This window comes from Chinchilla lanigera, unplaced genomic scaffold, assembly GCF_000276665.1.
Source record: "Chinchilla lanigera isolate Chin_1 unplaced genomic scaffold, ChiLan1.0 scaffold00006, whole genome shotgun sequence".
Taxonomy (NCBI): Eukaryota; Metazoa; Chordata; class Mammalia; order Rodentia; family Chinchillidae; genus Chinchilla; species Chinchilla lanigera.
Genome location: NW_004955407.1, coordinates 42,452,952 through 42,480,760, shown reverse-complemented (window position 1 = coordinate 42,480,760; position 27,809 = coordinate 42,452,952). Strand labels below are relative to the sequence as shown.

Genomic DNA, 27,809 nt, shown 5'->3' with positions numbered 1-27,809 from the left:
TTCCTGCAGGGTCTGTGTGCCGGCTGGGCCCTAGTCACCTCTCAGTCTTTGCTGCCTGGGGTCCCTTGTGACCACCTGGACATTTGGAGACAGTGGACATGGAGCCAAAGAGACAGGGTATATGGAGAAGTCATCCCAGACCCAAGTTTGACGGGTGGACCACAGCTTCCTGCCCACCTGGAGCCTGTGTGCAAACCTGAGGGAGACTGGGAAGGGCCCAAAAGATGAGGAAGGCAGACTCCAGGGAGCACTGCAGAGAGGGGCGGGTGTGTCCTTCCCAGGCCCAGGCTCTTCATCCCTAAGACCGCTGCTCATGGAAGCCTGTGTCCTCTGTCTTAGCTCCTATTGGCTGAGGGGCTGCTGGCTATGGTGAGTAGATCCTGGTGGTTCCATGTCTTAGCCCAGGGCTTTCTGCTTGGGGAGGAAACTTGGGCTACCCATGGCTCTCTCAAGTGGGTACCACCATGTCACTAACCCAGTTTACAGTTGAAGAAGCTGTGGAGTGGATTTGCTGGCTGGGCTGTGGATGACCCGGGGTGGGGACAGCCCCAGAGGAGGCGCTGCTCTGTTATGTGTGTGTCCCTCTATCCTTCCCCATTTCTACTGAGGGTGCTTGCTCCTTACCTAGGCAGAATGAGTCCTGGCATTCTGGGGGCTGGGCTCCCAAGGTCTTGCTATGGTGGCACTCAAGTGAGGGGTATCCCCATGCCCTGCCCCATGTCCCTAGGCTTCATGTCCTCATTAACTGGTCCCCTGCCCTCTCCTTCTCCCCTAATGCCCTCCTCCTTGGGGAGGCTGAGCAGCAGGAATCCTGGAGTCTAATGGCTATAAACTTCTCTCTCTAATACTGTCCAGACCTGCTTCCATGTGCCTGTCCCTTGTTGTGCAGCCCTTCCAAGGCCAGAAGCCACCTCTTGGCCACGCCCAAGGCCTGGTCCCAAAGGCCAACTGTCAACTTGCTCTAGGGCCAGTCCGCCCTCCCTAGTATCTTCCCTCAAGGCCTATGGACCCTGACTCGCCTTCTCAACTCCTATGGTGTTTCAGTGTCAAGATATTGACAACTCTAATCCTTTGGAGTTTAACCTGGTTGGGTTCTAATTCTGTGGCCTGAGGTGCTGGGTGCTCCCTACACCTTTGCCTGCAGGTGTGGTGAGGTCTTTGTGTCACTGTGTCTACTTCCAGGATGTTGTTGGGCAGTGTCCAGCCACGGTCTTATGGTATGGATCCAAATGCCCCGAGTCTCGTGAGTTCAAAGGTGAGGCTTTTGGAAAGTGGTTGCATCAGGGATAATAACCTCACTGGTGGATTAGTCTATTGGTGCGTGCATAGCTGAACATGCTCTTAGAAAGCAGAGGAAGGAGGTCATGAGCTGAGACCTGGACGAGGCCATCTTTCCCTGCTCACTTTCTCTCCGGGTCTCTTGTGCTGCTCGCTCTGCTTCCCGGCCATTATGAGGTGGGCAGCTCTCTTCCACCACATCCTTCCCCCAGATATTTCTGCCTTTGAACCAGCAGACTATGCAACCTCTGAAACCACGAGCCAATAAATCTCTTCTCCTTCACATTGTACATGGAGGTGTTTCGTCCCAGAGACAAGGAGCTGACCAACACACAGAGGCAGCACCTCCCCAGCTGGGGCAGGGACAGTCACGCCTGCAATCAGCTTCTCAGGAATGGTGCATGGCTGGTTAGGTGGCAGGGAAGAGCCGCAGAGAGAATTGGGAACTTTTATTAGCAGAGATCATTGACATGAACAGGACTGATAAAAAACACAGGAGGAGTAGGAATAAAATAGACATAAAAAGAATCTTCAGTGAAACACAAGACTAGCCACTATCTGGAGGAGAAAGTTTCGAGTTGTTTCTGAGGATGCTTTGGCCGTCTGATCCAGACCAGGCCTCTGCATCAATGTGGGGCCCTCATAGGCAGCACCTTTGCTCTAGGGCTGGGAGAACCAAGGTCAGAGCCAGTGTCCTCCATCCTGAGCCACGGAAGTCTGAGGCCTGGGACCAGGGTCCACTGGGCCACTGGCGAGCGCCTGGTGGGAGGACCTGACCCCTCATGCTTTGTGTTTGAAAAAATCCTCTTGACCTTGACCTTGGTTTTCCAAAAATGAAACCAGCCCAGCATCTCACCTGAACTAGCAGCAGGGTCTGCTTTGACTATTAGTGGGGACAAACAATAAGGAGGGTTCTGCAGGACTGATAAGGAAGCCAGCCCTGAGGAGGGCAGCAGGGAGTTAGGGAGACAGCAGGGACCCTCGCAGCCAGGAGCAGAGGGAGGTCTGAGAGGTGGCCGAGAGGCAGGCGAGTCCCGATGAGGGAGGGGGACGCAGACATCAGCTCTGCAAGCTGAGGGGGAGGTTTGTGTCTGTGTGGATTTCTAATCTTCCCTTTGAAAACATCTAGCTAGTCTGGAAAACTTGGGTCACATTTTCTGTTTAGTCCTGATGGGCAGGGTTGGGAGGCTCATCCTGGGGTGGCGAGTGCCCCTGGCCCTAGCCCAGAGCCACCTTCCTGGAGACCGTCTGGTAGAAGACCCCGCGGAGCAGGGCCTGGTAGTCAGGCACGCGGAACAGGTGGCGCTCACCAAAGGCCACATCGTACTCTGCCGTCTTGCCGGTGACCAGCACCCGGATGTGGGGCTCGTTCACCTGGCGGCCCACCACCACCACGAAGATCTCGATGCCCGCCCGCTGTGCCTCCTGCACCGCGTTCTCGATGGCCGCCGCCGTGGCCCCCTGCGAGTTGCCGTCGGAGAACAGCAGCACCCTCTTCTTGGCAGCGCCCGAGGAGGCCTCGCGGTAGAAGCGCGTCACGAAGCTCAGGGCGTTGTTGACATCGGTGGCGTCGTTGAAGAAGTCCATGCTGTCAACGGTGCTGGCCAGCACTGTGTAGTTCTGCAGGAACTGCAAGGCCGGCCGCCCGGGCCGCTGCTGGCCTGGGCCGCTGTACTGCACCACCGCCACGCGCACGTCCGCCGTGGGGTCCTCCCGGCCTGCTGACAGGAAGCGCTCGGCCAGGCGCTTGGCAAAGCGTTTGGTAACTTCGAAGTTGTGGCTTCCCACGCTAGCTGAGCCATCCAGCATGATGGTGATGTCGGCCGGGGAGGAAAACGTGACTGCGGGGCAGGGTGGGCAGCTGTGAGTGCCAGGCCACCCCCAGAGCAGAGGCAGCCAGCCAGAGGCCGCCCCACCCTGCCCCTGTGGGTACCGCCCCGCAGCAGCCCACCACTCACTTGGGCAGGTGTAGTCCGGACACTTCTTGTCTGCAAGGAGAAGACCTGGGTGTGAACCTCTGCACCCCACACAGCAGTGCCCCACACCCCAGGCACTGCTTTCTGCCCCGCTCCTGACCCCCGGGGTGGGGCAGAGCCTCAGCCACTTTGAGAATGGGGAACCGGAGGCTTGGAGGAGGAGGGCCGCCTGAAGGCCTGCTGCGCCGGCCACGCTGCTTACCATGTGCCCATCACCTGAGCACAGGCCCAAGGCCTAGGGAGGAGCCACAGGTGCCCAGGGGCACTGAGCAATGCAGTGTGGGGTGGCACAGTGACAGTGCCCCCTGAAGCAGGGCTCCTGAGTAGGAGGGGTGCCGTGGTGTCTCGGGCGGTATCCGCCTGGCTCACCTATGCAGATCTGGGCCGTGATGTTCTTCAGGAAGGCGTCCTCCAGCAGCTCTGCGTAGTTCTCCTTCACCAGGGAGATGCCCGGCCGGTCCTGGGGTGACAGGCCTTGGCAGGAGATGACATTGAGCTGGTCAGAGCCCGCGACGAAGCCAAACACGTCCTTGATGCCCACGGACACCACCTGTGGAGGACGGTGGGAGCTGTCGGTGTGGCCCGTGACTGCGCCTGTCCTGGGGGAGAAGCCCCTGCGTCTGGGGCCACACGGCTGCCCACCTGGATGTTGGGGCCGCAGAGCACGTTGAGGGGGGTGGTGTCCCGCTGGGTGTCCGAGCGCCCATCGGTGATGACCAGGGCGATGCGGTCGTTCTGGGTGGGCGGCAGCAGCCGGTCCCGCGTGTACTGCAGCGCCTCGCCCGTGAACGTGCCGCCTGCCATCCACTGCAGCTTCTTCACAGCTCTGTGAGCAGAGGGGCCAGGTGAGGCCAGAGGCCAGGGCACACCACTCCGTCCCAGGGGGCTGCAGGCAGCACCCACTCACTCCTTGAAATCCTGGGCATTCCGGATGTTAGGGCTGCGCAGGTCCACGTGCTCCTGCATCTGGTTGTGGCTGTACTGCACCACACCTGCGTGCGACTGTCCTGGCTCGAACTGCGGGGAGAGACATGCTCAGCTCCGGAGCTGAGGTCCCTGGGCCCCCACTCAGCCTTGCCTCAGGCTCCCAGTGCAGCCGGGGTCCCCACCCAGAACGAGCCCCAGAGCCGCACGGACGGACAGTGTGACAGCTGAGTGGGGAGCCTGGGCGCTCGGCCCGGTGCAGTGGCTGTGTCCTCACCTTGACCAGCTCGTCCTTGCTCAGCCGGTCGATGACCTTGATGATGAAGTCCTTGGCGATCTCAAAGTTCTGCAGGCCGATGCTCTCGGAGCTGTCCAGCACGAAGAGGAGGTCGATGGGGCCGCACTTGCACTCTGCGGGCGGCGGCAGGGTCAGCCCTGGCCCCAGGCGCACACCGCCCGAGGACACGGGGCAGCTGCTTCACGCCCACCCCGGTCCCAGTGCTGATCCCTGAGGCCAGCAGACGGGGCAGCACCACTGCTCCTGCCCTGTGAGGTGGCTCTTTGCGCTGCTGTGGAAAGAGGACAGCGGGGACGGTGCCCCAGGCCACGCAGGCCACGGCCCAAGGGGGCATTTGCCGGTGGGCTCAGGAGTCAGTGCAGTGTGGAGTCGGTGCTGATCTGCTCCCGCACGGCCCGGACTTCCCTTCATCTCAGGGTCCTCTGCGTGAAGGTCTGAAGTACAGGGGGCCCAGACCCCGGGGACACTCACCACAGCAGGCTGGACAGGAGGGGAGAGAGGGGCTTCAGTGCGGCCGGCTGCTCACGGTTACCCACCCCAGGCTCTGCCCATCGTCGGGCTCAGCAGGCTCAGTGGACTGTGTGGCCCAGTGCTCCCCTGTGTAAGGCACCGGGGCCAGGGTCCTGCCCGCCCACCCGCCCGCCCGCCTGTCCCAGGGAGACCAGAAGTCCTTGTGGGGTGCAGGGAGGGGCTGGCAGGGGCCTGTCCTCCCAGTGAGACACTCACAGCACATCTTCATGATGATATCCAAGATCTCACATTCCTGGGTAGGGGACACAGGAAGTCAGCAGGCTCGGGGCGGGGGCTCCCTGTCACCCTGGGGCCTCCATGGACTGGGGTTCCGAGGGGCATCTCATGTCCCAGGGTGTGCGGACCGCGTCTGCCGCCAGAGCCTGCCACTGGGCAGAGCCCCATGCACGGCTCACCCCGTCCCCACTGCGGTGTCCCCAACAGCCACCCCATGCCCCACAGTCCTCTGTGTCTCCTGTGGCCAGCCCATGTCCCCATGGCCATCCAGTGCCCTGTGACCAGCCCATGTCCCCGTGGCTGTCCTGTGCCCTGTGGCCATCCCGTGTCCTTGTGGTCATCTTATGTCTCCGTGGCCATGTTCTCCATTACCATTCCATGTCCTGTTGTCACCTCATGCCCTGGGGTCCCCAGGCCCCCCCAGCTGTCCTGAGGTGAGCCCCTCATGGGCCAGGGCCCTGTGGTCATCCCAGGAGACATCTGCAGACAACACTTACATCTGGTCCAGGTGGTCCTACGTGTCCTGGGGGACCCTGTCAGGGCAAAGACAGACGAGGCTGAGGGGGGTGTCGCTGTGGGTCAGTGACCTGTCCAGCCTAGGTTGGTTGTCTCCCTCCATGGGGGCCATGACCACTGCTTGGGCAGAGCGCTGCCCAGTCTGATGGCAGATAAGAATGCTGGCCCAGGGTCTTGCAGCCACCCTGGGCCTGGCTTTGCTGCCCGCAGAGGTCACCCTTGCTCTGGTGACCTCCCTTCCATGGCAGTCCACAAGGTGTGGTGCTTCCCTCCACGCCCTGGAGCCCACCAAGTTCCCACCAGCCCCCCACCCTGTGTGGTCTCGGGGTCCACCCACCTGGGGGCCTTCTGGGCCGCGGTAGCCTTTTGCCCCTTTGGCTCCTCGGGGTGAGATGTCGTTGTTCTGCAGGGAAACGGTGCAGGGTCACGCGTCCTCAGCACGCCGTCTGCCCCCCAGCCGCAGCCGCACCCTGCCCAGGGAGCCCGCTGGCTCCGCGTCACCACGGCTCCCCCTCTCACCCCATTGCATCCCACTTACATCCTCTCCGGGATCCCCGGCTTCGCCCTCATCCCCCTTGAGGCCAGGGTAGCCTTTCGTGCCCTATGGGTGACAGAACAGGTGATGGCGTCTGGGGGGTGGAGGTAGGGAGAAGGCGCTGTGCACACGGCTGGGCGCTGTGGACACGTGGGCATGTGTGCTGCATGCCACACACCATGCTCACGTATGAGTGTCGACACGTGTGTGACTGCACACGTGCATGTGTGTGAGCACTGTGTGGGCACACGTGTGCGTGTGTAAATGTCAACGTGCATATGCACGCGTGTGTGTTGCACAGCGTGGCAGGGCAGAGGGAGGTGGGGTGTACTCACGTTCAGCCCCGGGGGGCCCCTGCTGCCGGGATAGCCCTGTGGAGGACAGGGGCCAGTCACATCGGGGCCTGGCGGACTCTGGCCGAGGCTGCATCGCCAGGTCTAGGGCTGAGTGCCAGGTGGCCGGGGTGGGGGTGGCGGGGGTATGTGGGGCACAGGGAGGCCTGGAAGCACTCACGGGAAAGCCAGGGAAGCCCTCAGTGCCATTTCCAGGGGGGCCGTCTTCACCCTGGGAGCAGAGCAGGGGTGCTGTCACCAGGAGCCAGTGGGCACACCCGGCCCCCTCCCCAGTGCCCTGTTCCCCTCCGGGCTTGGCTTGCCGGAAGTGTGCTCACCCTCGGGAACTCCCCGCTGCTGTGCAGCCCTGGGCCCACAGACCCTCCCAGAAGACAGCGGTGCCCCCGCACTCACCCTCTCGCCCATCAGCCCGGGGTCTCCAGGGGGCCCGGCGGGTCCTGGGGCTCCTCTGACACCCTAAGGACAGGGAGGGTGATAGCCAAGTCCCACGCAGTTTGGGGTAGGGCACAGAGCCTTCTGGGTAGGGAAGTGCTGGCCGGGGCCTCGGCCAGTGCACTCCTCTGGGCCAGACGGGCGGGGCGGGGGCAGCACTTACCTCAGACCCTGGGGGACCCTCATCACCTCGGTATCCTTTAGGTCCAATGGGGCCGGCCTCACCCTGAGGGATGGAGATGCAGTGGGACCCCCAGCCTCGCTGCCCTAGGCTCAGCCCTCCCTACTGCCCAGGCCTGAGCTGAGAGTCCCCACACTGTCCCACCCCCTGTCCCCAGGACTGGGGCACAGGTGGAGATCGCTGTCCCCAGCAGGCCTTGCTGGGCTGCCCCATACAGCACTGGGTGCCAGGGCCAGGTGGGAGCTCCACGTGCCATCCCCAGGGTCCCTCCAGGAGCGAAGACCGTCCTGGACCCCATGCTGGGAGCCTACCTGCCTGAGCCTTCAGCCCCTCCTCACAGACCCTCGGCCACACAGGGATGAGACCACCCCAGGAGCGGACAGGCCATTGCCTGGCCCCCTCACAGCAGCCCCTGCTCCTGCTGTGGCCCTGGCTGGGCGTGCTGAGGCCCCCTCATGTCCCACAAGGCTGCTGCACCCCTGCGGACAGTCCCCAAGCCCCTGGCCTCTGGCGCTGCCCCCACTTTGCAGCCCCCACGCCCAGCCCGTGGCTGAGTCCTCAGCACACAACAGCCGTGGGCCCAGGGAGGAGCTGGCGCACCTTCACATCACTGCTGGGCCCTGTGCCCTCCAGCTGTGACCAGACCAGATATCTGTTCCCGGGGCCTGGCACCGGGCACACGTCCCAAGAAGGCCATGCTTGGCCACCCCTCTCACAGTGTTTCCAGCCTGCCCTTAACACCCCGTCCCCTAACCAGCCCAGCCCTGCCGCTTCTGCCGGCCACGAGGTGCTGGTCACGTCAGTGTCCCTGCTCAGAACACGCAGGCAGCCGGCTCCTGGGCCAGGGCTTCCTCCGACTCGCACACCACCAGGCCTGCATGCTTGCCAGCCTTTGTGCTGGCATCCCTCCCAGCCTGGGCCTGGGCAGGTGTGAGGCATGAGAGGGGGATGGGGAAGACAGAGGGGCCTGAGTGCCATGGCCAGGTGAGTCCAGCGGGTGTCCGTAGCCTGGGCCTGAGAGCTGGGTGAGACTCGAAGCTTCCTCTGCGGGGAGGCGGCGGCCTGTGCCCCACTGTGCTTCCTGGCCCCCCCAGCTGCTTTTTTGCAGGATTTGAAAGAGCGTACACTTCCCAGGAATGTCCTCCCCCTTGGTAACGGCTGTGGGGGCTGTTTAGGAACGTGGCATCGCCCGTGCTGTGGCTCCAGGCCCCTGGCAGTGCGGCCAGTGCCTGGGCGGCTGCTGTACAACCGGGTGCACAGCAAGCCCAGCCAGTGCCGGGCAGCGAGGCCCAGCCGTCCACAGAGCCGACCACTGGCCACGGGGGACACCCTGGGCTTCCCTGCCCTTTGAGCGGGTGGCAGTGACACGGCTCTCAGAGTCGCCGGAACTGGGTGGGAGGGCAGGAAGGTGGGGCTCGCAGCGAGTCCCAGACGCAGGACAGAGTGCTGGCTTGCAGCTCCTGAGCAGCAGGCCGGGCTTCACCTCGCTCTTGCCTGTGACATCCACTCCAGATGCACACAGACAAGTGGAGGGCGGCTCGTGTGGCCGTGTGACCCAGGGCTGAGATCTTCACCCCGAGAAATGGGCCAGCGGAAAACGGGCAGACCTCAAACCATGCAATGGACCACTAGGGAACATCCAGGGCCCAGAATCCAGGGCCCACGCCTGGCACCTGGCTCTCCCTGATGGGTGTGCCAGCCCCACGGGGCATGGCTGCGCCTGGAGCGCTCTGGAAATCTTGACATCCTGCGTCAGCGGCGAAATGTGTCTCACACTCTTGGGGAGAGGGGAGGAGGCTGGGGCTACATTCTTGTGGAATTATTTGGTGGATATCAACACACGCACAACACACACACATGCACACTCACGTGCACACACACAGGCACACACACCCTTGCACAAAATGCTGCCGCTGAGAGTTGACCTCGGGGTGCAGCCATGGATGTGTCGTGGGTGGTGGGGGTGGGCAGGTGGGTGGACCTGGATCTGTGGGTGACAGGTAGGTGGTGGGTGGACGGGGAGACGATGATGGATGCTAGTGGTGACAGGTGTGAGGCAAGCGGGTGTTGGACAGACATGTGGGTGGGGGACAGACCTCAGTGTCTCTTACAGGATTCTCTTCTGTGAGGTGAACACAGGACAGTTCTCGTGCACCTGGTGAGGTGTGCTCAGAACCCCCTTCAACAGTGCCAGGACACTGAGCAGGAGGCCCGGCGCGCAAGGCACTGCCATGCTGCCCACTGAGTGTCACAGCTCGACGTGGTCTGTGAATGATGGGCACACGCACTCTGCACACGCATACCGCACACGCACTCGCACATGCATTCTGCACACGCGCTCCGCACACACACCGCACACGCACTCTGCACATGCACACTGCACATGCATTCTGCACACGCACACCACACTCCACACACGCACTCTGCACATGCATACCTCACACGCACTCACACATGCACTCTGCACACACACACCACACATGCACACCATACACCGCACACGCACTCCGCACACGCACTGTGCACAGGCATACCTCACACGCACTCACACACGCACGCTGCACATGCACACGCACTCATGGAGCACTTCTAGGAAGACTGCAGAAGGAAGCCAACCTAGGGACACTGAAGGCCGAAGCCTGCGGCAGGGAGGGACCTCTGTGTCCCCAGATGCCATGCTGTGGGCTGCGGGGCTCCCACACAGGGCTGCTTCTTCGCTGACACCACCCCCGTGCTGGGTGAAGCCGCATGGCCACCCCCACCCCATGGCCAACGCTGCCTCCACCCTCACAGGCCTACCAGGCCCTGCACCCGGCTGCACAGAGGCCTCACAGCCTCCCACATGGGCCACTGAGGGGACAGGCCACTGGCTGCCCGTAGTCTTGAAGCTGGGCCACGCGCATCCCAGGGTGGGCCGTCCCGCCCACCTGCAGTCTCAGGAGGCCCAGGAAGTCCGCTGTGTGGCTCTTGCCTTCCTCCCGCTGTTGTCGGAAGCCCCTGCTTCCCCGGAGTCTCTCAGAGGTCATGCTGCTCCGTCCTGCCACCCGCTCCCGGACCCCCACACGGGACCCTCCTGCCCCTGCGACCCTGCTCGGAACCAGGCGCCTCTCCTCCGCTCCCCGGGGCGGTTGCTGGAAGGCCTCGCCTGCACCCCCAATCTTGCAGCCTTCCAAAGCAGACTCCCAAATCTCCCCCAGCAGCCTCACCCCAGGACCAAGGCCACCCAGCATCGCTCATCTCTACCACCTGCCCCAGGCACCCTCCACCCAGGACTGAGAGTCCAAGCTCAGGTGGCCAGGGTCTGCGCACTTATCTCAGAGTCCTCTCGTGAGGACTCCAGTGTCCTGGGGGCAGCCCTTGTGGGAGGTGTCCCATGGGAAGTGGCCCCAAGACTGCAGCCGGCCGATGTGTCTCTGAGTTGTGTGAGAGCTGCCAGGCCAGAGACTCGCCCAGCATGGAGGGCACCCTACCGGGTCTCCAGGGACGCCGACTGGGCCTTCTCGCCCCTGGTCACCTTGGGGTCCAGCTTCGCCCTGGGGGAGACAAGCCGTTGAGTAGAGATCAGGTCACAGGACGGCCCCCTCCATGCTCCCTGGAGTGGACGGACAGCGGCCTGTGGTGGGTGGGCAAGGTAGTTGGTGGGCCAGGGCCGGGCAGAACCATTGTCTTCTGTGGGCACCAGGCTACTCCTCATCCTTCCCTCCCTCCAACCTGCCCACTCCTGGCCTGGCCAGGTGAGGCCCATGGTTTCAACCTCCAGAACAGCCCTGTCCTCAGAGGCCACACAGAGCAGGCTGAACTCATCATGAGGCCAGAGCCACTCCTGCTGCCCCTGGCCTTCTTCCAGCCCCGATTCGGAGAATCTCTGGCTACAGCAAGAGAGACCAGGGTGAGTTTGCTGGGACATGAGGTGGCGGCAGCTGGGATGCTGGCTGGGGTGTGAGGAGGCACCAGGCGTGCTCAGACCTCCTTCCCTCATCAGCCACCCGCCAGTCCAGCAAAACCTCCCTGTCAGGTCAGGGGACAGAAAGCCCAGCATCCCCACATCCCCACAGACTGGGCAGGGAGGCAAACAGGCCCTGTTGAGGTGCAGGGGTCTCTGCCTCAAGGTTCCCTGAGGAGCCTGCCCCAGGTCTTCCCCTTCCAAGGTCGACCCAACGTCCTGGCTCTGGAAATTTCTCCAAGGAGGAGCCTTGCTAAGGGTGGAAGGTGGCCTCATGGCAGCTGGTGAGGGATGGTCAGGTAGATCGGGTCAGGGAGCCATAGTTCAGTGTGGCTGCAGAGGTGGCCAGGAGCAGGGGTGCCCGGGGCAGGTTGCTGGGGATGCCACCAAAGTGTGTAGGTAGGGACAAAGCCGCCAGGGTAGGAGAGGCCAAACCCTTGGTCCTGGTGAGCAGGGGAGGAGGGGACCAGGGCTTTGCTCTCCTTGTCCGGGTTATAAGGGCGGATGGGCCAAGAACCAGGGCTTGGGCTCTGCTGGGCTGTGCTGGGGGGCTGCGGGCGCTGAAGCCCAGACCCAAGGGCGCTGCATGGCATGGCCCGCGACCCCGACGCCTGACCTGTCCTGACCCTGCCTCCACCCAGCATCAGGACAGACTCACCGGGTCCCCTCTTGGCCCCCGCACGCCTGGGGTCCCCCGGGGTCCTCTCTCTCCAGGGCCGCCCTGCGTGGAGAGGATCCGTGTGATGCCGGCTTGCGGGAACTCGGAGCCAAGCAGGAATCGCGCTGGGCCTCCAGGCATCATGGTGGAAGTCGGGCCTCCCTACCCGCAGGTGCCACCCACAGCCCAGAGGCCCAGCCCAGGCCAGGCAGCCCCCCTTGTGGCTCTGGGTGGAGACAATACCACTGCCCCACTCACCCTCTCTCCTGGAGGGCCGTCGGGTCCCGCGTTCCCCTGGAAGAGTGACAGATGCTGTCACTGCTGTCACAGTGTGTGCACCGACCTGTGGGCCCGGTGGGGATGGAGCCCCACTCACCTCGTCGCCAGCCTCTCCTTTCTCTCCTGGGGGTCCTGGCTCTCCAGGCTCGCCCTGCGGGCAGCAAGGGCAGAATCACCATGCAGCCCCCACCAAGCCCCGCGTGCTCAGAGCCCCCACCCACCTGGCCTCACCTCGTCTCCCGGTGGCCCCGAGCTCCCAGGCCTTCCAGGCTCCCCAATGGCTCCAGCTGTGCCCTGGGGAAGGTCAGGATCTCAGAGGCTGTAGTCAGCCATGAGGTCATCCTGGGGTCCAGGGACCCAGTATCCACAGCCCTCGCCAGGCCTCAGGCCACTCTGACACAGCTGTGTGAATCCCAGGCCTCCTTGGACCCCCACCACCCTTAACTGCACAAAAACTGCCCGGAGCACCTCAGCCCAAACCCGGAAGGCTGAACCCCGAAGCCCCACTGAGTCAAGTCCAGAGGTGAGGTGCAGGCCTGAGGACAGGGCCTGAAGCCCAGGGCCGGATCTCCCACAGCTCTGTGGGGTCAGAGCCCGACTCCTCCTGCCCGGCACTCCCTGCCGGCCCCCAGAAGTCCCAGAAAAACACAGTGGAAGCCATGGCCACAGGCTGGACTCAAAGACCCCTGCCTGCTGGCAGCTACGAGGGCCTCCTGCTCCCTCGGGTCCTGGTCCAGGGACAGGGATCAGGTGGAGGCCTGGCTGTGGGGTGTCAGCGGCTGCTCAGTCCCAGCTCTGACCAGCGAGTGGCAGGGGTCCATGGTGGCATGCAGCCCCAGACCTGGACACTCCCAGCCTGCCCCATGGGACCTGCAGTGGAGACCTGGCCCCCAGGAGCACCTGCGCTTGGACCCGTGCATGCGAAGCCCCTGCTCTCGAGCTGCGCACCACTCACCTTTTCTCCCTTCAGTCCAAAGGCACCAGCGTCTCCTTTGGGCCCAGGGGGTCCTTGGACGCCCTGGTGAGAAGACTCGGTGTCAGGTCACTGTGGGCAGAGGTCCCCAGGGCCTCCCCGGAGTCACTGCCTGGCAGACAGGGACAGCCAGAGCCACATTCCTGAAAACCACGGCGCCCAAACCAGGAACGGAAGTGACTTACGTCGAATCCCGGAGAACCCTTGCAGCCTGGCAGGCCTGGGTACCCCGTCTCCCCCTGGAAGAGAAGGACAGGACTGGGTGGCCGGGGCGGCAGAAGGCGGGCAGCCGCCAGTCCCCAGCTCTACCCACACACCCTTATGGGAAGCCACGTCCAGGAACCTGGAGCTCAACTGGGTGGCTTGGGGCCCACTGGGGCCCGCTGAGGACCTGGGGCTGAGCAGTGAGTTCCCGCGGGAGACATCAGACCTGGCCCATCTTCTTGACACTGCCGTGTCACTGCTATGCCCACCGAGCCGCCCCCGGCCGGCACACCAGCCACCCAGGGTTACCTTCATGCCGTCCACCCCATCGATGCCACGCTTGCCCTTCTCTCCCTGTGAGGCACCAAGACAAACGGAAGGGTCAGACCAAGGTCAGACGAAGGTCAGGCAGTACTGCGGGGACTCCACGTCCCACACTCACCTTGTAGCCCTTGGGTCCCCTGGAGCCCTATGGAGACAGGAAAGGAGGGTGAGGGTTGGGGCAGGGGCTGGTCCCGGTCCCGCCCCACAGCTGTGCTGCCCAGCAGCAAGGTGAGACAGGGCCCACCTGGCTAGGGCCCCCATGGACACAAAGCTGCCCCAAATCCAAGGGTGCCCACCCCTGCCGGGGGTCTGGACTAGGTGTAGGGTACAGGCTTTGCTGAGTTGAGGGCGCCCTTAGCCCTCGGGGCATCCCTGTGGGAGCGACAGTGCCATGCCAGCCCCCAGTGGCCCCAGGGCCCATCCCTGGGTCAGCCTTGTTCTCCAGGGTAAGAGGTGGCGGTGAGGGGTCTGCCCGGCCACATTCCCCAGACGGTTGCCCCAGCAGCGTCCAGGGAGGAGAAGCGCACCTTCTCCCCGCGGCTCCCCTTCTCTCCCTGCAAACAGAACAGATCGGGAGAGGGCGTCACGGCTGTGGCGCTGTGCGCCCACCTCGTGGACCCCCCACAGGCTGCCCTGGAGCAGGGGACACACACCTTCATGCCCTGGTACCCGACGGGCCCGAGGTCCCCAGGTCGTCCCTGGAACAGAGGAGGGGATGGTCAGACACCCACACCCCCTCCAGCCTCCGTCGCCGTGGCCAGGCCTGGTTGGCTGGAGGGACACAGTGTGGCCTGCTGCAAGGGTCCCAGAGGTGGTCCAAAGAGGGGTACAGGGGACAGGAGCGGCAGAAGACGGCACCTGGGGAGGGGACTGGCAGCTAGAGGGGGTAGGGGCAGCAGGGAGGAGGTTTGGGGGGGTCTGGCCCAGGTCCAAAGCAGAGGTCCGAGCCTGGTCCAGCCCCTCCCCCACTGAAGGCATGGCCAGGGGACCTTGGCACCCAGCCACGGCTCTGGAAGTTTCTCAGCACCCCCTCTGGGCACTGGGCACTCACGGGGTCTCCAGCTTCCCCCTTCTCTCCGGGGAGGCCTGGCTTTCCACGTTCTCCCTGCAGGGCAGAGCAGACAGGTCAGGGGCAATTCTGTCCACTTCCAGAAAGGAGGAACGGGGACCCTGCTCATGCAGGGGCCCAGATGTGCAGCGCCTGTGGCTCCAGGCCCGTCCTGGGTGCTGGAGCTCTCACCTGCACGTTCCCAGCCAGCGTCCTCACCCGGGGACCACTTGGTCCCCCTCAGACCAGAGCACTCCTCTGGCCCGGATCCTCAGGAGCACACAGCTCTGCCACCAGGATCTGGAGACTCTGCTCCACCCCCATCATCCTGTGGGAGCTGATGCCCCCGCCAGGCTGTCCACTCCCCAGATCCGAGCAGGCGCCAGGGAGAGCTTGGGCCTTGCGGGGACCATGGTTCCTGGGCAGCCTGCTGGGCCTTGGAGTCCCAGACCCAGGCCAGGCCACAGCCCCGGCCACTGCTGGGACTTTCTGCTGGACTCAGGATGCCCAGCTTGCAGGCTGGAGCCCACGTGTCCCCACGAACAGAGCAGGGACGGCTACTCACCTCGTAACCAGGGTCGCCCCGGGGCCCTGGAGGTCCTCTGGCAGCCTGCAAGACGTGGGGGACGTCAGCCCTGACCCGGGCGGGGGGCGGGGCTGGGGTGGGTGGGGCAGTGGCCACACTCACCTGGCACTCAAAGGAGCAGCACTATGGGGGGCACAGGAGACGGTCAGAGTGGAAGGTAGGGGTCTGGACACGCCTGGACACGCTCCCACACGCGTGCACAGGACAGGTGCCCAGACGTGCTCCCACGTGTGCGCATGGGACACATGCCTGAAGTGCTCCCACATGCATGTACCAGGGCCCTCTCCCACACACAGGCACAGGACACATGCTGGGACATGCTCCTACACGTGTGCACAGGGCAAGTGCCTAGACATGATGCTTTCCATGTGTGCTCTGTGACACATGCCCAACATGCTTGCACACGTGTGCTTTTACATGCATGCATTAGGACATGCACCTGGACTAACTGCCAGAGGCACATATAGGACATGTGCCCAGATACTTTCCCACACATGTACACAGGACACATGCCCAGACACACTTCCACATACATGCACAGGACGTGTGCTGAACACAGGACATGTGCCTGGACATGCTCCCACGTGTGTGTGCAGCCAGACGTGCATGCCCTCAGTCAGTGCCTGCCCCGCACCCCCACAGGCCCAGAGGCAGGTGAGGGGTCTTACCACCTGCTCCACATTGCTTTTCTGAAATGAGAGGGAAGACTGAGCCGCGGCCCTTGCGGCCGCCCCGCCCCGCCCCGCCCCGCAGTGGTGCTCACAATCATGTCCACGATGGTCTCGATGGTCTGGGTGATGGTCTGCTCAGCGCCGGGACTCTGCCCCCAGTCTGCCGCCGTGAAGTTGCGCCGGTATGTGTGGTCAGTGGCGATGATGCTGAGGCGTGGCTCCTGGGGTGTGGGGTGGCAGGTGAGGGGGGCCAGGGCAGTGATACCCCTTCCCCTGGGCCAGGGTCAGCCTGCACCCCGGGCAGGGGAGGGTGGCGCTCACCAGGTGGTCGGGCGTGATGGCCACAGAGAAGACCTTGATGCCCAGGTGCTTGGCCTCGTTTACAGCGTCCTCCAGGCCCCCGCATGGCTCCTTGTAGCCCTCCAGGGGGTGCCCGTCAGTCACCACGATCAGGTACTTGTTCTCCTTGAGGTGGGAGCCCCTGGGGGAGCAGCAGTGTGAGGCCCTCCCTACGACTCCCCCGGGGCCTGGCAGCACAAAGACCCGCAGAGGCGAGGGGGCCCGAGGGGGACCCAGGCCAGCTCAGGACAGTGCCGGCCTCTCTGCCACACAGGCGAGCATTTCCCCGCTTGACCTGAGTACTCATAGGAGGTAAGGTGCTCGAGTGTGTGTTGCGGAAGGGTGAGGGAGACGGGTGAGGACGGGGCCGCTCACCCCACCAGCAGCTGCTCCAGCCCCTTCTTGATGGCACAGTCTGTGTAGGTGCCCTTGCCGAAGTACTTGATGGCATCCACCCTGGCCTTGAGCTCGTCGCGGCCGGCAGGCATGCGCGTGAGTCCCTGGATGATCTCCACCTCATCGCTGTAGTGCAGGGCGCCCGCGTTCCACACCAGGTTGCGGTCGCAGCGGTAATATCTGTGGAGACCGGCCGGGGAGTGCTTGTGAGCACGTGCTGACCACCAAGCGCTCACGTGGGCAGAGGCCCAGCCCGGGCTGTGGCTGAGACAGCGGCCCTGCCCGGAGGCCAGCACAGCCCTGGGCATCCTGGGCCGTTAGGAGCTTGAGCCAGGGGCAGGAAGCCAGGTCCAAAGGGACCTGGGCCCCCAGGGTGGGTCCAGTGGCTCTGCCGGGCTGGGGTGTCCCAGCCCAGCCCTGGGCGTCTACAGGGCTGGTACAGCAGGCGGCTGTGCCCCATTTCACAGGTGGGAAACTGTGGCACAGGAGCTTGAGCGAAGGAGGATACCCTGAGGGGGCGCAGGCCACACAGCTGTCCAGGTACTCCTCCCCCAGGCTCTGTTCACATCGCCCTCCTCCTCCCCATGGACCTGGGGCTGCCCAGCCCAGGGTGAACGGTTCATGCTGGTCTCACATGTGCCCTTGGATCCCACGGCCCCTTCTGGTGGGCAGGAGGCTTGGCCTGGGTAGGCTGGCCAGTGGGGAGAGGGGACCAGCAGGGTGGGGGGACCAGGGGAGGGGCCTGTGCTGGCAGAGCCCATCCCCCACCCACCACAGAGGAGACATGGGCCCAGAGGCCTCCTGCCTGACCCTTCCAGGTCCCATCCCAGCCCTCCCTGGGATCCAGTGCAGAGAATCTGCAGACAGGTGCATGGCGGGTGGGAGGCCCAGGGACTTCGCCCACACGCACCATGTTTGGTGGTCCCAAACATGGAGGTGGCTGGGGCTACTAGGCCCTGGGCTGCGGATGTCAGGGACAGGGGCTCTGGTCTCAGCAGAGGCCCTGATACCCGTGTGGGCATCAGGCTGTGAGGGCCCCAGGCCCTGCGCACAGCGGCAGCTGGGCCCAACTTCCCAAGCCCCAGAGTGCTGAGGGGCACAGTGTCCCTGTGTGGGGCTCATGCGTCCACCTCCACATTGCCCCCTGCTCCTTGGCCAGGCGGCACCAGGAACCTGCTGCCTCACCCTCCGCCTCCCCTGGCCTCTCCCTTGTGGATGTGGGTGGAGGTTGAGTAGCCTCTCTGCCCACTGGTCCCTGGGCCCTGGCAGCCTCTCTGCCTGCCAGGCTGGGTCCCTACCTGTCTCTCAGGTTGTCGATGAAGCGCTTGGTGAAGCCCTTGACCTTGTCCACCAGGGCCCCGTAGGGCTTCAGCCGCAAGGCCACGCTCTCAGAGGTGTCCAGCACGAAGAACAGGTCCACTGGGCAGTCTGGGCCAAGCGGTTCTGTGAGCCGCACCTCCTGGCTGCGTGAGGCCCCTCGCCCAGCTCCCCCGTGGGGCTCCAACCAGCCCCACAGCCCAGCACCCAGATGTATGAAAGGTGACCACAGCTGGACAGCGAGAAGACTGAGACAGGGGCTGAGACAGAGGCCCTACCCCGGAGGCCAGCACAGCCCTGTGCTGAGGCCCCACCCGGCCTGCGAACCCCAGCCCCCACCCTGGAGAACAGCATCCCGGGACCAGACGGGGGGAGACCATAGATCCCTTCTCCTTCCGTGTCCAAGCTGGGTGCAAAGCCCCCAAAGCACGGCCTTCAGCAAGGTGGACGCAAAGGTCAGCCCGCTTCTAGCCTGGCGAGGAGCCGGGAAATGAGCGTCTGCCCATCACTCAGTCTGCGGAGCACGGGAAAGTGGCCCGGCCCATAGCGATCGGTCCCCTCACAGGGTCCCTCCCAAGTCTCCCGGCCTGGCGGCCCCTGGCAGCAAGAGGTGACGGGAGCACAGGCCTGGCGGAGACAGGGGCGAGGGGACGCCCCATGCTGGCCCTGGGCTGTGTCCTGCCCCAGTTTCCTCCCGGCCCGAAAGCAGAGTGGAGCAGCAGCCCGGCACTCACCTTGGAAAGTGACGGCTTTGGAGGCCCCCTGGACGTTCTGTGCGGCCGCCCAGCAGGCCTGCAGCAGCAGGGACAGCAGGACGCCTGCCAGCCTCATGTTGCAGGCCCGCCCGGGTCACCGTCGAGGAGGCCGGAGGGAGCGCAGAGCGAGGCTGTCTCCGCCGCTCACTCACTGCAGTTGCAGCCAGGCCGGCGGGAGGCGGGGAGGGCGGGGCGGGGGGCGGGCAGCGCCCAGCCGCTGAGTCACTGCAGCGTCCCCTCCCTGGCCTCTGAAATCAGAAGCCCCTCTGCCCAGCGAGGCGCCCCGCTGAGGGCTCTGCCGCCCAGGGCTTTGCGGGGACTCTGTGGACCACAGCTCCGGCCCAAAGTGGGAGACAGCAAGATGCCTGGAAAGGGACTCGTGACTCGAAGCTCTGTGCAGCAGTTTTGGCTGTTTCTCTCCAAAACCCGTCCCCAGCTACTAGCTGCCTTCACACCCTTTGGACTCTCAGATGCCCAGTACTTTTCCTGGGAATATTTCTTCACAGCTGAGTCAAGCACAGAGGTGCAAAAGATCACTTTTGGATGTTACTGCGGGGACACGAGTTGTCCCACACTGGATGGCAGTGCGTGTGCATACGAGTATGTGTACATGCTTGTGTATATGTGTGCGTGTGTGCAGAATCCAGTGGTGGGGAGAGCAGAAGAAGACAGCCACCTCCCTGCCCCGCAGAAGATTCCAGAAAAGCACCACAGCTGTGGACGCTTGCCCAGTATCAGCCAAAAATTTCATAAACTGTTCAAAAGCAGCGTGAAAATGTCAATATGGTTGCTATTAAAGGAGCCTTCAGAAGCCGCACTCACCCGCGCGCCCCACAGTGGCCCAGGCTTGCCCGACTCCCCACTCCTGCCTTACAGGTGGTCGCAAAGGCCCCTGTCTTCCTGCTTCTGCTTCTGCTTCCACAGTGCCAGCCACTGCGGCCTTCCACTCACACCTGGATTTGGAGCCACCAATGTGGCCTCCCTGGCCAAGCCTGTCTCATCTGCAGGTGGCAGTGATCCTGCGCCCAAGGTTGGGGTGCGATGGGGACCCGAGGGCAGGCAAGGTCCTCAGCCCAGGGAGTGTGGCATGGCATATGATGTGCAGCGGAGGCAGCAAGGGGGCCTCCTGGTCTGCTCCGTGTGCCCAAGAGGGGTGAGGCTTCGGCAGGTGCCCAGGGAGGACTGTGTGTGGGCAGTGCCTTGGCCCATCTACACACACCCATGGGCACACGTGGCTGCTTGCTTCACCTTGGCTTTCGTCTCTGGGCGTCAGGGACAGGCTTCTGGGTCAGCGAGGTCTGTGCCCCTGGAGTGTGTGGAGTGGGACACACTCCCTGGAGCAGACAGAGCTGTGGCCTGGAGCTCCCTGAACCAAAACCCGGGGCACCCTGTGGGCTGCAGGCACCTGAAGGCCCCACTGCTCCCATGCGCTCCGGGCTCTCTGGGGATGTGGCTGGGCTGGAGAGAACACAGAGGACCAGAGTCCTCCCCACCCCCTGGGGTGCTGTCTTGCCACCCTGTGCGTGAGCGCCCCCTGCTGCCGGCTGGCTGCTCTGCCTCTGTCTTTCTAACCTCCCTCCCTCCCTCATTGCTGCCCCCAGCACTTCAGGGCCCGCTGGGCGGGCCCAGTGGTCTCTGGTGCAATATTTGGGCCCCTGGGCCCCACTCACATCCCTATTGTGCTCAGCCCCAGGCTTGAGTCTCAGTGTAGGGAGACCTCGGCCCCTGGGAGCGGCCACTGGAGAAGAGGGCTGGGGTGCGTGTGAGAAAGCCCTGCAGCCCAGCCTGCGTGTGCACAGGTGTGCCTGGGTCCTTGTGTGCATGTGTGTCCCTGCGTGTGTCTGTGTGTATCCGGGGAAGGAGAAGCTGCAAGCCCGCTGTGCTCTTGCGACCCGTGACCAGGGCTTGTCATCCCTGACGCCTCTGTAGAGAGAAGGCTGGGAACCCATCTGGTCCGGGCGCAGCGGGGGCCCGGGTGCTGCACAGCAGGCACAGCCTCCGGGGCGGGGCCTGTGGGAGGACGGGGCCTGCGGGGGCGGGGCCTAACCCTCCACTCTGGTTCCTGATCCCAGGGCGTGGCAGGAAGGAAACCCAGACCCTTTGGTGGACCCCAACCTGCTTGAACGCAAAGGAAGGGAAGGACTCCTACCTCCCCGGTCCCTGAGCACACAGCGGATAGGACTGATGGGCCCCCTAGGACTGACTGCCAGCTTTGGGGCAGCTGCCGCACCCCGCCTCTCCTCCTCTGTGCCCGCTTGCCCCCTCTCGCTTTCTCCTACCCCTCCCCCTCCCCCCAGTCTCCTGGTCCTCTTCCTCCCCTTCCCTCCTCCTTTCCCAGCGTTTTTGGAGGGAGGCGGTTTTCTTCCAAGCGGGGAAGGACAGAGTGAGGAGCTGGTTGGCCTGACTCAGAGTTGCAGTGTGTGCCGCACTGAAAGGTTGGCGGCTTTGTTTTATGAATCAGTTAAAATCATTTCTAAAAGAGAACCCCCGCACCGCCCGTGCGCTAAGAACCCTGATGGCTCTTGGGGAGGCTGGTGCAGGTTCTGCCAGGCAGATCCATGTCTGGGTCCTCTCCAGGGTACCAGGGGCCTTCACTGAGGAAGGAAGTAGTTTGCACAGGACAGTAGGGACACTGCCAGGTCTCACGTCCTGGCCACACGGAGCCCATCTGCCCTGGGGCAGGACCCAGAGCTCCTGCTTTAGGTGTGGTTCCCAAGCCAGGCCAAGGCTCCCTCCCTGTCCTAAGGCCTCAGCGCTGTCCAGAGATTCCCCCTGAGCCCTGTGTGGCACCGGGACTTGGGGGCTGACAGCAGGATGGTGCCCATGACCCTCCCAGACCTGCCTGGTCCTCCCGCTCTTCTGAGTGGCTCAAGAGCCCGTTGGAGCGTACTCCGTGTGCTCTGATCGCCTGCCTGGCCACCGCGCAGAGCCTCACTCTGAACCCTACAGGGAAGCTGTGGCATGGCTGGAGTCTGGGCTGGGGCGTGAGTCCCCAGAGCCATCCTGGGGCTTGTCTGGGTCCAAGGTCTGAGGTGGATCTCACCCCCAGCCCAGATGGGGAAACTGTGTCAGGTCAGTGTGCTCAGAGGTGCGTGGCTGAGGTGCAGCCCAAGCAGGCAGGCCCAGGCTCCTGATACGCGCAGCCCTGGCCGAGCCGTCCCCTTGGTCCCCCTCAGGTGCACCCCAGGAGCCTCTGGCCCACACACACCTCCTCCTGCGGGCGGGCTCAGGCCCCTCCCAGTCATCCTCCTGCTGCTCTCTCACTGTGAGCAGCTTGCCCTGGATAGGTGTTTGTTCCCATTCTTGGGGCTGGGAAGAGAGATGTCCCGGGAATTTCCGGGTCTTCCAAGAGGGTGTGGTGATGGCTGAGGAGCCCATCCTTGTCTGCAGTGATTCCGGAGCATTTACTCCTCCTTGGACATGGGTAGGGAAGGCACCGTCCTTACCCAAAGGTCGGGTCCTCCTCGCATTGATGGACAAAGACATTTTGGATGTCTTTTTACTGCCTGAGTGCGGAGTGGATTTCTTCCCCACTGAGAACATGATTCATTAAGGAAGGTAATGTTTTCCCGGGGCTGCACACAGTCTCCATGGTGACCTCCCCTCAGACGTTAGGGCTGGCGCAGACACTGCCAGCCAGGGCGCGGCCTGGCCTCCGGCCTCTCGCTGCGGGAGTCTTCCCTCCCAGGCATCTGTCTCCATGGTCCACTCCTTGGGTCCCTGTGGTCTGGCCCAGGGCCAGGCTTGGCCAAGGTCTGCCGGGCACGGGAGACAGAGAAGCTCCTGTCTCCCTGCCCCTTTTGCAGTCTGCAAAAGTGAGTCACCTGCTGAGGAGCAGCCAAGCATTGACCCACTTCTGGGGTCGGGCAGGGCCGCCGCCTGGGCTGCCAGAGCCACTGACCCAAAGGCTGCAGTGACCAGGATGGTAGCACAGGGCGTGGGTGTGGGTGGCCTTAACGCTGTCAGCTGGGTCCATCCAAGCCACGGCATCTGCAGGGGCCTCCCACGTGTTCTTAGCTGGCAACGAGCCGCCGTATTAGTAACAAAAGCAGAGCCAGGGACAGCGGTGACCGAAGGAGGGGCTCACAGTGTTGTAGGCAGCTGAGTTAGATAGAAATATTACAGGCGGTCAGACAGGGCCAGGCCCTCGAAGCAGCCAACAGGAAAGGTGCGTATTTGCTGTGGGCCAGACCTCAAGACAAAGGACTAAACAAATGCACCCACAGACCTCCCTAGGGATGGACATCAGGGATTGATATTCTAAATAGGTAGCAATCGCCTTAAAGAGTCCCTGACCCAACCCCTTACAGGAAAAGCCCCTGTTCTATATTCATGCCCCTTGCTACGTGACTTGCTTCCCCATTTGATCCCAATTTAATCAATTTTACCTGAACAATTCTTGTTGGCTGACCATAGTTTTGTCCATTTTTTCCCCTACCTTGGACCCACCTCACCTTGTAGTTTTGCTCTATAAAAGTCCCCAGAAAAGACAGAGTCGCCGGGTAACCCACTCGGGCCCCCCTTCTGTCCCTCTCTTGGACAGAAGCTTTCTTTTCTTTCCCTCAATAAATATATTCTGCTCTTAACCTCTGCTGTTCCTAAAATTCATTCGTCGATTTTAGAGAACACGAACTTGTCCCAGATATCATTCAGGTTGGGAGTTTTTATTTTCCTGTATCAACAGGACTGGCTGGAGGCAGGGGTCTTGGAGCCCAGCCCTCTGCCTGCAGTGGGGAAAGGGCCCCGGGCCCTGGCGCCTGCTGTGGGTGCCGGTGCAGGTCCAGGCAGCACAAGGACCCAGACTGCATGGGAGGGGACTGGACCGTGCTGGTCAGTGTGCAGGTTCCCTGCCAGGAGGGCCTCCCCATCCTGTGCCAGGTGGCAGATTCAAGTTCTTCAAGCATTATCTGTGATGCCCAGAGGCTCACACCAGGGGGCTTCTCATCCCAGGCTGTGCAACCATCCTGGGGCCCCAGGCTCCCTGAAGCACAGGGCCTGAGGCTGCGCCATACCCTGCCGAGGACGCCAGTAGGGAGGTGTGCAGGAACAAGGTTGGCTTGTGTGGGGGCATCTCTGGGTCCTGGTGGCAGGACGCCCTCCACGGGCTGGTGCTCACTGTCCAGTCACTCTCATGCACTGCGGTGGAGATGTCAGCAGCCACTGCCTCCCGGCTCAGCCTGACAGGCTGTGGGATCCGATCCGGCAGGCAGCTTCCTGGGCCTCAGATTAGCCTGATTCCCTTTGTTCTGTTGACTGAAAGCTCAGGGTTTTAATTTCCAGTGAGACTCGGACATGGAGACTGGCTGGGAAATAGCTGCATTTGTGCACAGGGTGCCCAGGGACCCTCGGAATCTGTGGTGGGGAACAGCCCTCCAGCCTCATGATGGTTGCTCCACCCCCAGACTCCAAGACTGACAGGCTGGTCGGGGTCCATGTGTCTGAGGAGCAGAGATCTTGGGAGCACTGCTGGCATTTGGAACCAGAACCAACTGGGCCAGCACCTTCCTTTTCCTAAGCAAGGAAGGAAGGCTCCCCCAGAACCCCCTCAATGTAGCCATGGGCTCGAGCACCTCCCTAAGGCCCTGGGGGAGCTCAGCTCAGCTCAGAGCCCACTGCCCACATCGTCCCGGGAGCATGATCCTGTCATCTCCTCAGACTGAGGCAGGACACACACACTCACTGGGGCATCCCACCCGGGAGCTGGCACTGTAAACATGGTGGTCACAGACAGAGGCTTTAAGTGCTCTTGCATGCAGGGGCCTGGCCTGGAGCACCCTTCCTGGTCCTCTCTACAGATGTCAGGGGACACACAATGTCCAGGGCAGGTGACAGGCTGCAGGGGTGGCCATGGTCACTGCTAGGCCCTTGGGGAGAAACCATGTGGGGTGGGTGGGACTGGCCACACCTTCCTACCGAAGGCCCCTCATACATTGCTACAGTCCTGGAGGGATGACACCCACTTCCTTGTCCTGGGTGGGCAGGGTCTCATGAAGGACAGGCCGGGGTGTGGCCCGAGATAGCCAGAGGAGTTGAGAACCTGACTCAGGGAGAGGGGCCGGGAATGCAGGGCCCCCAGGAAAGCCCAGGGTGGGGACAAGGCACCTGGAAGCAAGATGGCTGGGCAGGGTCATCCTCACGTCCCAGCCTCTGGACTGGGGATACAGCTCACCAGCACAAGCCCCTGCCTCGCAAGCACAAGGTCCTGAGTTCGATTCCCGATACCAAAAAAAACATTTGGCTCGCGCCCCCAGGGCTCATCAGGAGACCTGCCCTGCACAGGCCTGGAGGGCATGGAGCTGGAGGGGTTAATGTTCCCGTTACCTCACACTGGCCTCTGTTTCCTCGGAAAGAGCAAACATCTGGCAGCAGCATTCTCACTGCTGGGCCTGGGGAGCAGCTTGGCTCCTCTCCACAGAGCCAAGCTGGACGAGGAGGACACAGCCAGGGGGGTGGGGTGACGGTGGGGAAGGGAGGGTGGAAGAGGGGGCTCCCCAGGAAGTGACAGCCATGATCAGCTGGATACCTGGACACCCAGAGCCCAGCCGAGGGCCCCGAGGGTTTGGGAGGCGCCCAGCATTCCTGGCAATGAGTCACTTCCTGCCTTGCCGACCTGGGGGGGCAGTGGGTGGAGCAGGGCTGGGGCCGGACGTGGGGACAGAGCTGGACGTGAGCATGGAGCTGGACAGTCTGGACGTCCAGGCCCCGGGTGCGCCCTGGCCCCACCTCCTCTGGCCCACTTGCTGCTCATTCCCAGGGCGGCCGCCGGACGCAGCTTCCTGCTCGAGGCAGGGGCTCCGAGGCGAGCACGTGCTCAGCCCGGGGCTGTGTGCTGAACCCCTCTGGTGCTTGCTCATGGACATGGCCACGGGCTGAGGGCTCCACGGCCCTGTGCACCCTGCTCACCTCCACTCTCTGCGATGCAGGATTGGACCCAGGGCCTTGTGTGTGCTCAGCCGGCAGCTTCGCCCCCAGCCTTCTTTAGTTTTACTTCCACATCCTGAGACAGGGTCTTGCTAAGCGGCCTGCTGACCCCCACTTGCCACCCCCCTGCAGCAGCCCTGGAGTAGTGGGGCACAGGTGCGCCCCATGCCTGCCATCCCCTCAGTTCCTGGGGAGAGGGCCCCCATATCAGAGGTACCCTTGCCCCTTCGGGTGCCAGAGAGAAGGGGGCACCCTATCTCCAGCAAGGAGCCGAGCACAGCCACCCAGGTCCCGGCCACTGTGCCAGCCCCTCAGATGGGCAGATAGTTCTGCCCAGCATGCTGTGTCTGTAGGGGCAGATGGCTCAGGCCTGGGGCTCTGGCGGAGAAGCCGTGGCACCCGGCTGCTGCACCCAGGCTGGCGGCACCAGGGCAGCGAGCGTCATCCTGTTGTGTGACTCCAGGCCAGGGACATTCTCCTGGGAGCTCCAGTCTCTCAAGGTGTCCAGAAGAATCCCACTCACTGGCAGGACTGGAGGTGGTGTGTGGTGCAGCTCCCCCTGGAGGCCAAGGACCTGCCCACCTTAGCCTCAGTGTGGACACACGGCTCCCATCCCTGTGTGTCCTCGGGGACCTTCCCCAGCCCACACTGCCCTTCCCTCTGCCACCTTATCACATCCCAGAGAGTCTGGGAAGAACACAGCACTCCTGGAAAAGCAGTGAGGCTTCTGGGTAGCCAGGGCTGCTTCAAGACCCTCCACTAGAATTTTTTGGGGTACTGGAGATTGAACCCAGGACCTTTGCACCACCATGCCTCTAGTCCTTTTAATTTTTTTTTTTGGTTTTTCTCCGGTACCAGGAACCGAACTCACGACCTTGCGCTTGCCAGGCAGGCGCTTTTGCCGCTTAGCTAAATATCCAGCCCCCTTTTAATTTATTTTAAGACACAGTCTTGCTAAGTTGCTAAGTTGCCCAGGCTGGACTCAAGCTTACAGTTGTCCTGCCTCAGCCTCCCAGAGTGCTGAGATTACAGGCAGGTACCACCACACCCAGCATAAAACCTTTTTTTTGAGTATCATGGATGCCTCCCTGGGTTCCCTGGGACTGGGACATGTAGGAAGCCAGGCACAGTCACCTTGATTCTGGACAAATCTGAAGTCACTGGGGTGCTGGTACAGCCTGCTGGAGGCCCAGAGGGAGGCCTCCCAGGCACCAGGCCTCAGTGCCCCCAGCGGCAGGGAGGCAGAGGCCCCAGGGCTCAGCCTGAGGACCTCAGGGCTGCTTCCTGAGACACAGCACCACAGGGCCTACAAGCTGAGCTGGGGCAGGAGGCGAGAAACTCTTGGGGGCAGGGCAGGGCAGGGATCCTGCTGTCCAGGCCCAGCTTGGGAGGCACCCCCTGCAGTGATGGGGTGGGACCTTGATGGTGGCGTTGGGGTTAGTGGGGGGCAGGATTTGGGACTCCCAGGGATACGGCCACCAGCAAAGGTCCACTGGGGGCCTAGCACGGGTTGGGGCATTCAGGGGTCACCGAAGGGCATGGGGCAAGATGAGCGGGGGGTCCCCATTCTCTGTTTGCCCACATAGCTGTGGGCTCTCTTTCCCCACCCCAGTGTCCTCTTCTCCCCATACCCCTGCTCCTTCAGAAATCAGGCTGAGCTGCAGGCCTGGGGTGCCCTCTTCTGCCTGCCTGGGGGATTGCACCAGACCATACGGAGGCCCTTGGGCATGGGGACCAGGTCACCTCCCTCAGCCCTCACTGGCGGCCCAGTGCCTGAACCCACTCGCGTCCAGGAGAGCACAGGCTGAGGCTTCCACAGGGATGGGTTTGTGACATGCCCTGCGGGTCATCAGAGTGCATGTCATCTGGAAGGCCACTAGGCCAGCGGTCCGCAGGCTCAGCCCAGAGACACAGAATGGTGAGCAGCCTCAGCTCTGGGTCACCGGCCACTCCAAGGCCCACCTGCAGCTTGAGGCCAGAGCAGCTGCAGCGGGGAGAGTCGCCCTGGGACTTCCCACAGCGTCCTGCCCCCTGGACCGTGGGGACACCCAGTGCTCTAGTTGCTGGCCACGCTGGAACCCCAAGGATGGGGGGATGCTTTCTGAGTCAGGTGGGCACCTGATGTCTGAGCGCCCACTCGTGGGCTCTCCAGCCT

General features: G+C 63.1%; 1 protein-coding gene across 1 annotated transcript; it reads right to left on the bottom strand.

The window, feature by feature from the left end:
- Nucleotides 1-1,712: 1,712 nt before the first annotated feature.
- Col6a1 (collagen, type VI, alpha 1) lies at nt 1,713-18,924 on the bottom strand. Its single transcript, XM_005375923.2, has 35 exons — nt 18,713-18,924; nt 17,960-18,089; nt 16,641-16,841; nt 16,248-16,407; nt 16,019-16,147; nt 15,924-15,944; nt 15,358-15,378; nt 15,235-15,279; nt 14,673-14,726; nt 14,275-14,319; nt 14,149-14,175; nt 13,740-13,766; nt 13,607-13,651; nt 13,279-13,332; nt 13,076-13,138; nt 12,352-12,414; nt 12,218-12,271; nt 12,100-12,135; nt 11,842-11,904; nt 10,711-10,773; nt 7,223-7,285; nt 7,021-7,083; nt 6,788-6,838; nt 6,610-6,645; nt 6,278-6,340; nt 6,077-6,142; nt 5,721-5,756; nt 5,203-5,239; nt 4,948-4,956; nt 4,456-4,589; nt 4,162-4,271; nt 3,897-4,080; nt 3,624-3,804; nt 3,237-3,266; nt 1,713-3,119 (listed from the first exon to the last, which is right to left on the bottom strand). Exons 1-35 carry the CDS (start codon nt 18,807-18,809, stop codon nt 2,497-2,499), a joined length of 3,084 nt encoding a protein of 1,027 aa, XP_005375980.1. The 5' UTR covers nt 18,810-18,924; the 3' UTR covers nt 1,713-2,496.
- Nucleotides 18,925-27,809: the final 8,885 nt, after the last annotated feature.

Excerpts from the sequence above, each read along its gene's own strand:
- Col6a1 (XM_005375923.2), bottom strand. The coding sequence starts at position 18,809 with ATGAGGCTGGCAGGCGTCCTGCTGTCCCTGCTGCTGCAGGCCTGCTGG. Across the intron at positions 18,090-18,712 it reads CAAAGCCGTCACTTTCCAAG|ACTGCCCAGTGGACCTGTTC; the intron begins GTGAGTGCCGGG and ends CGCTTGGCCCAG. Across the intron at positions 14,727-15,234 it reads GGGGCGACCCTGGTTACGAG|GGAGAACGTGGAAAGCCAGG; the intron begins GTGAGTAGCCGT and ends TCTGCCCTGCAG.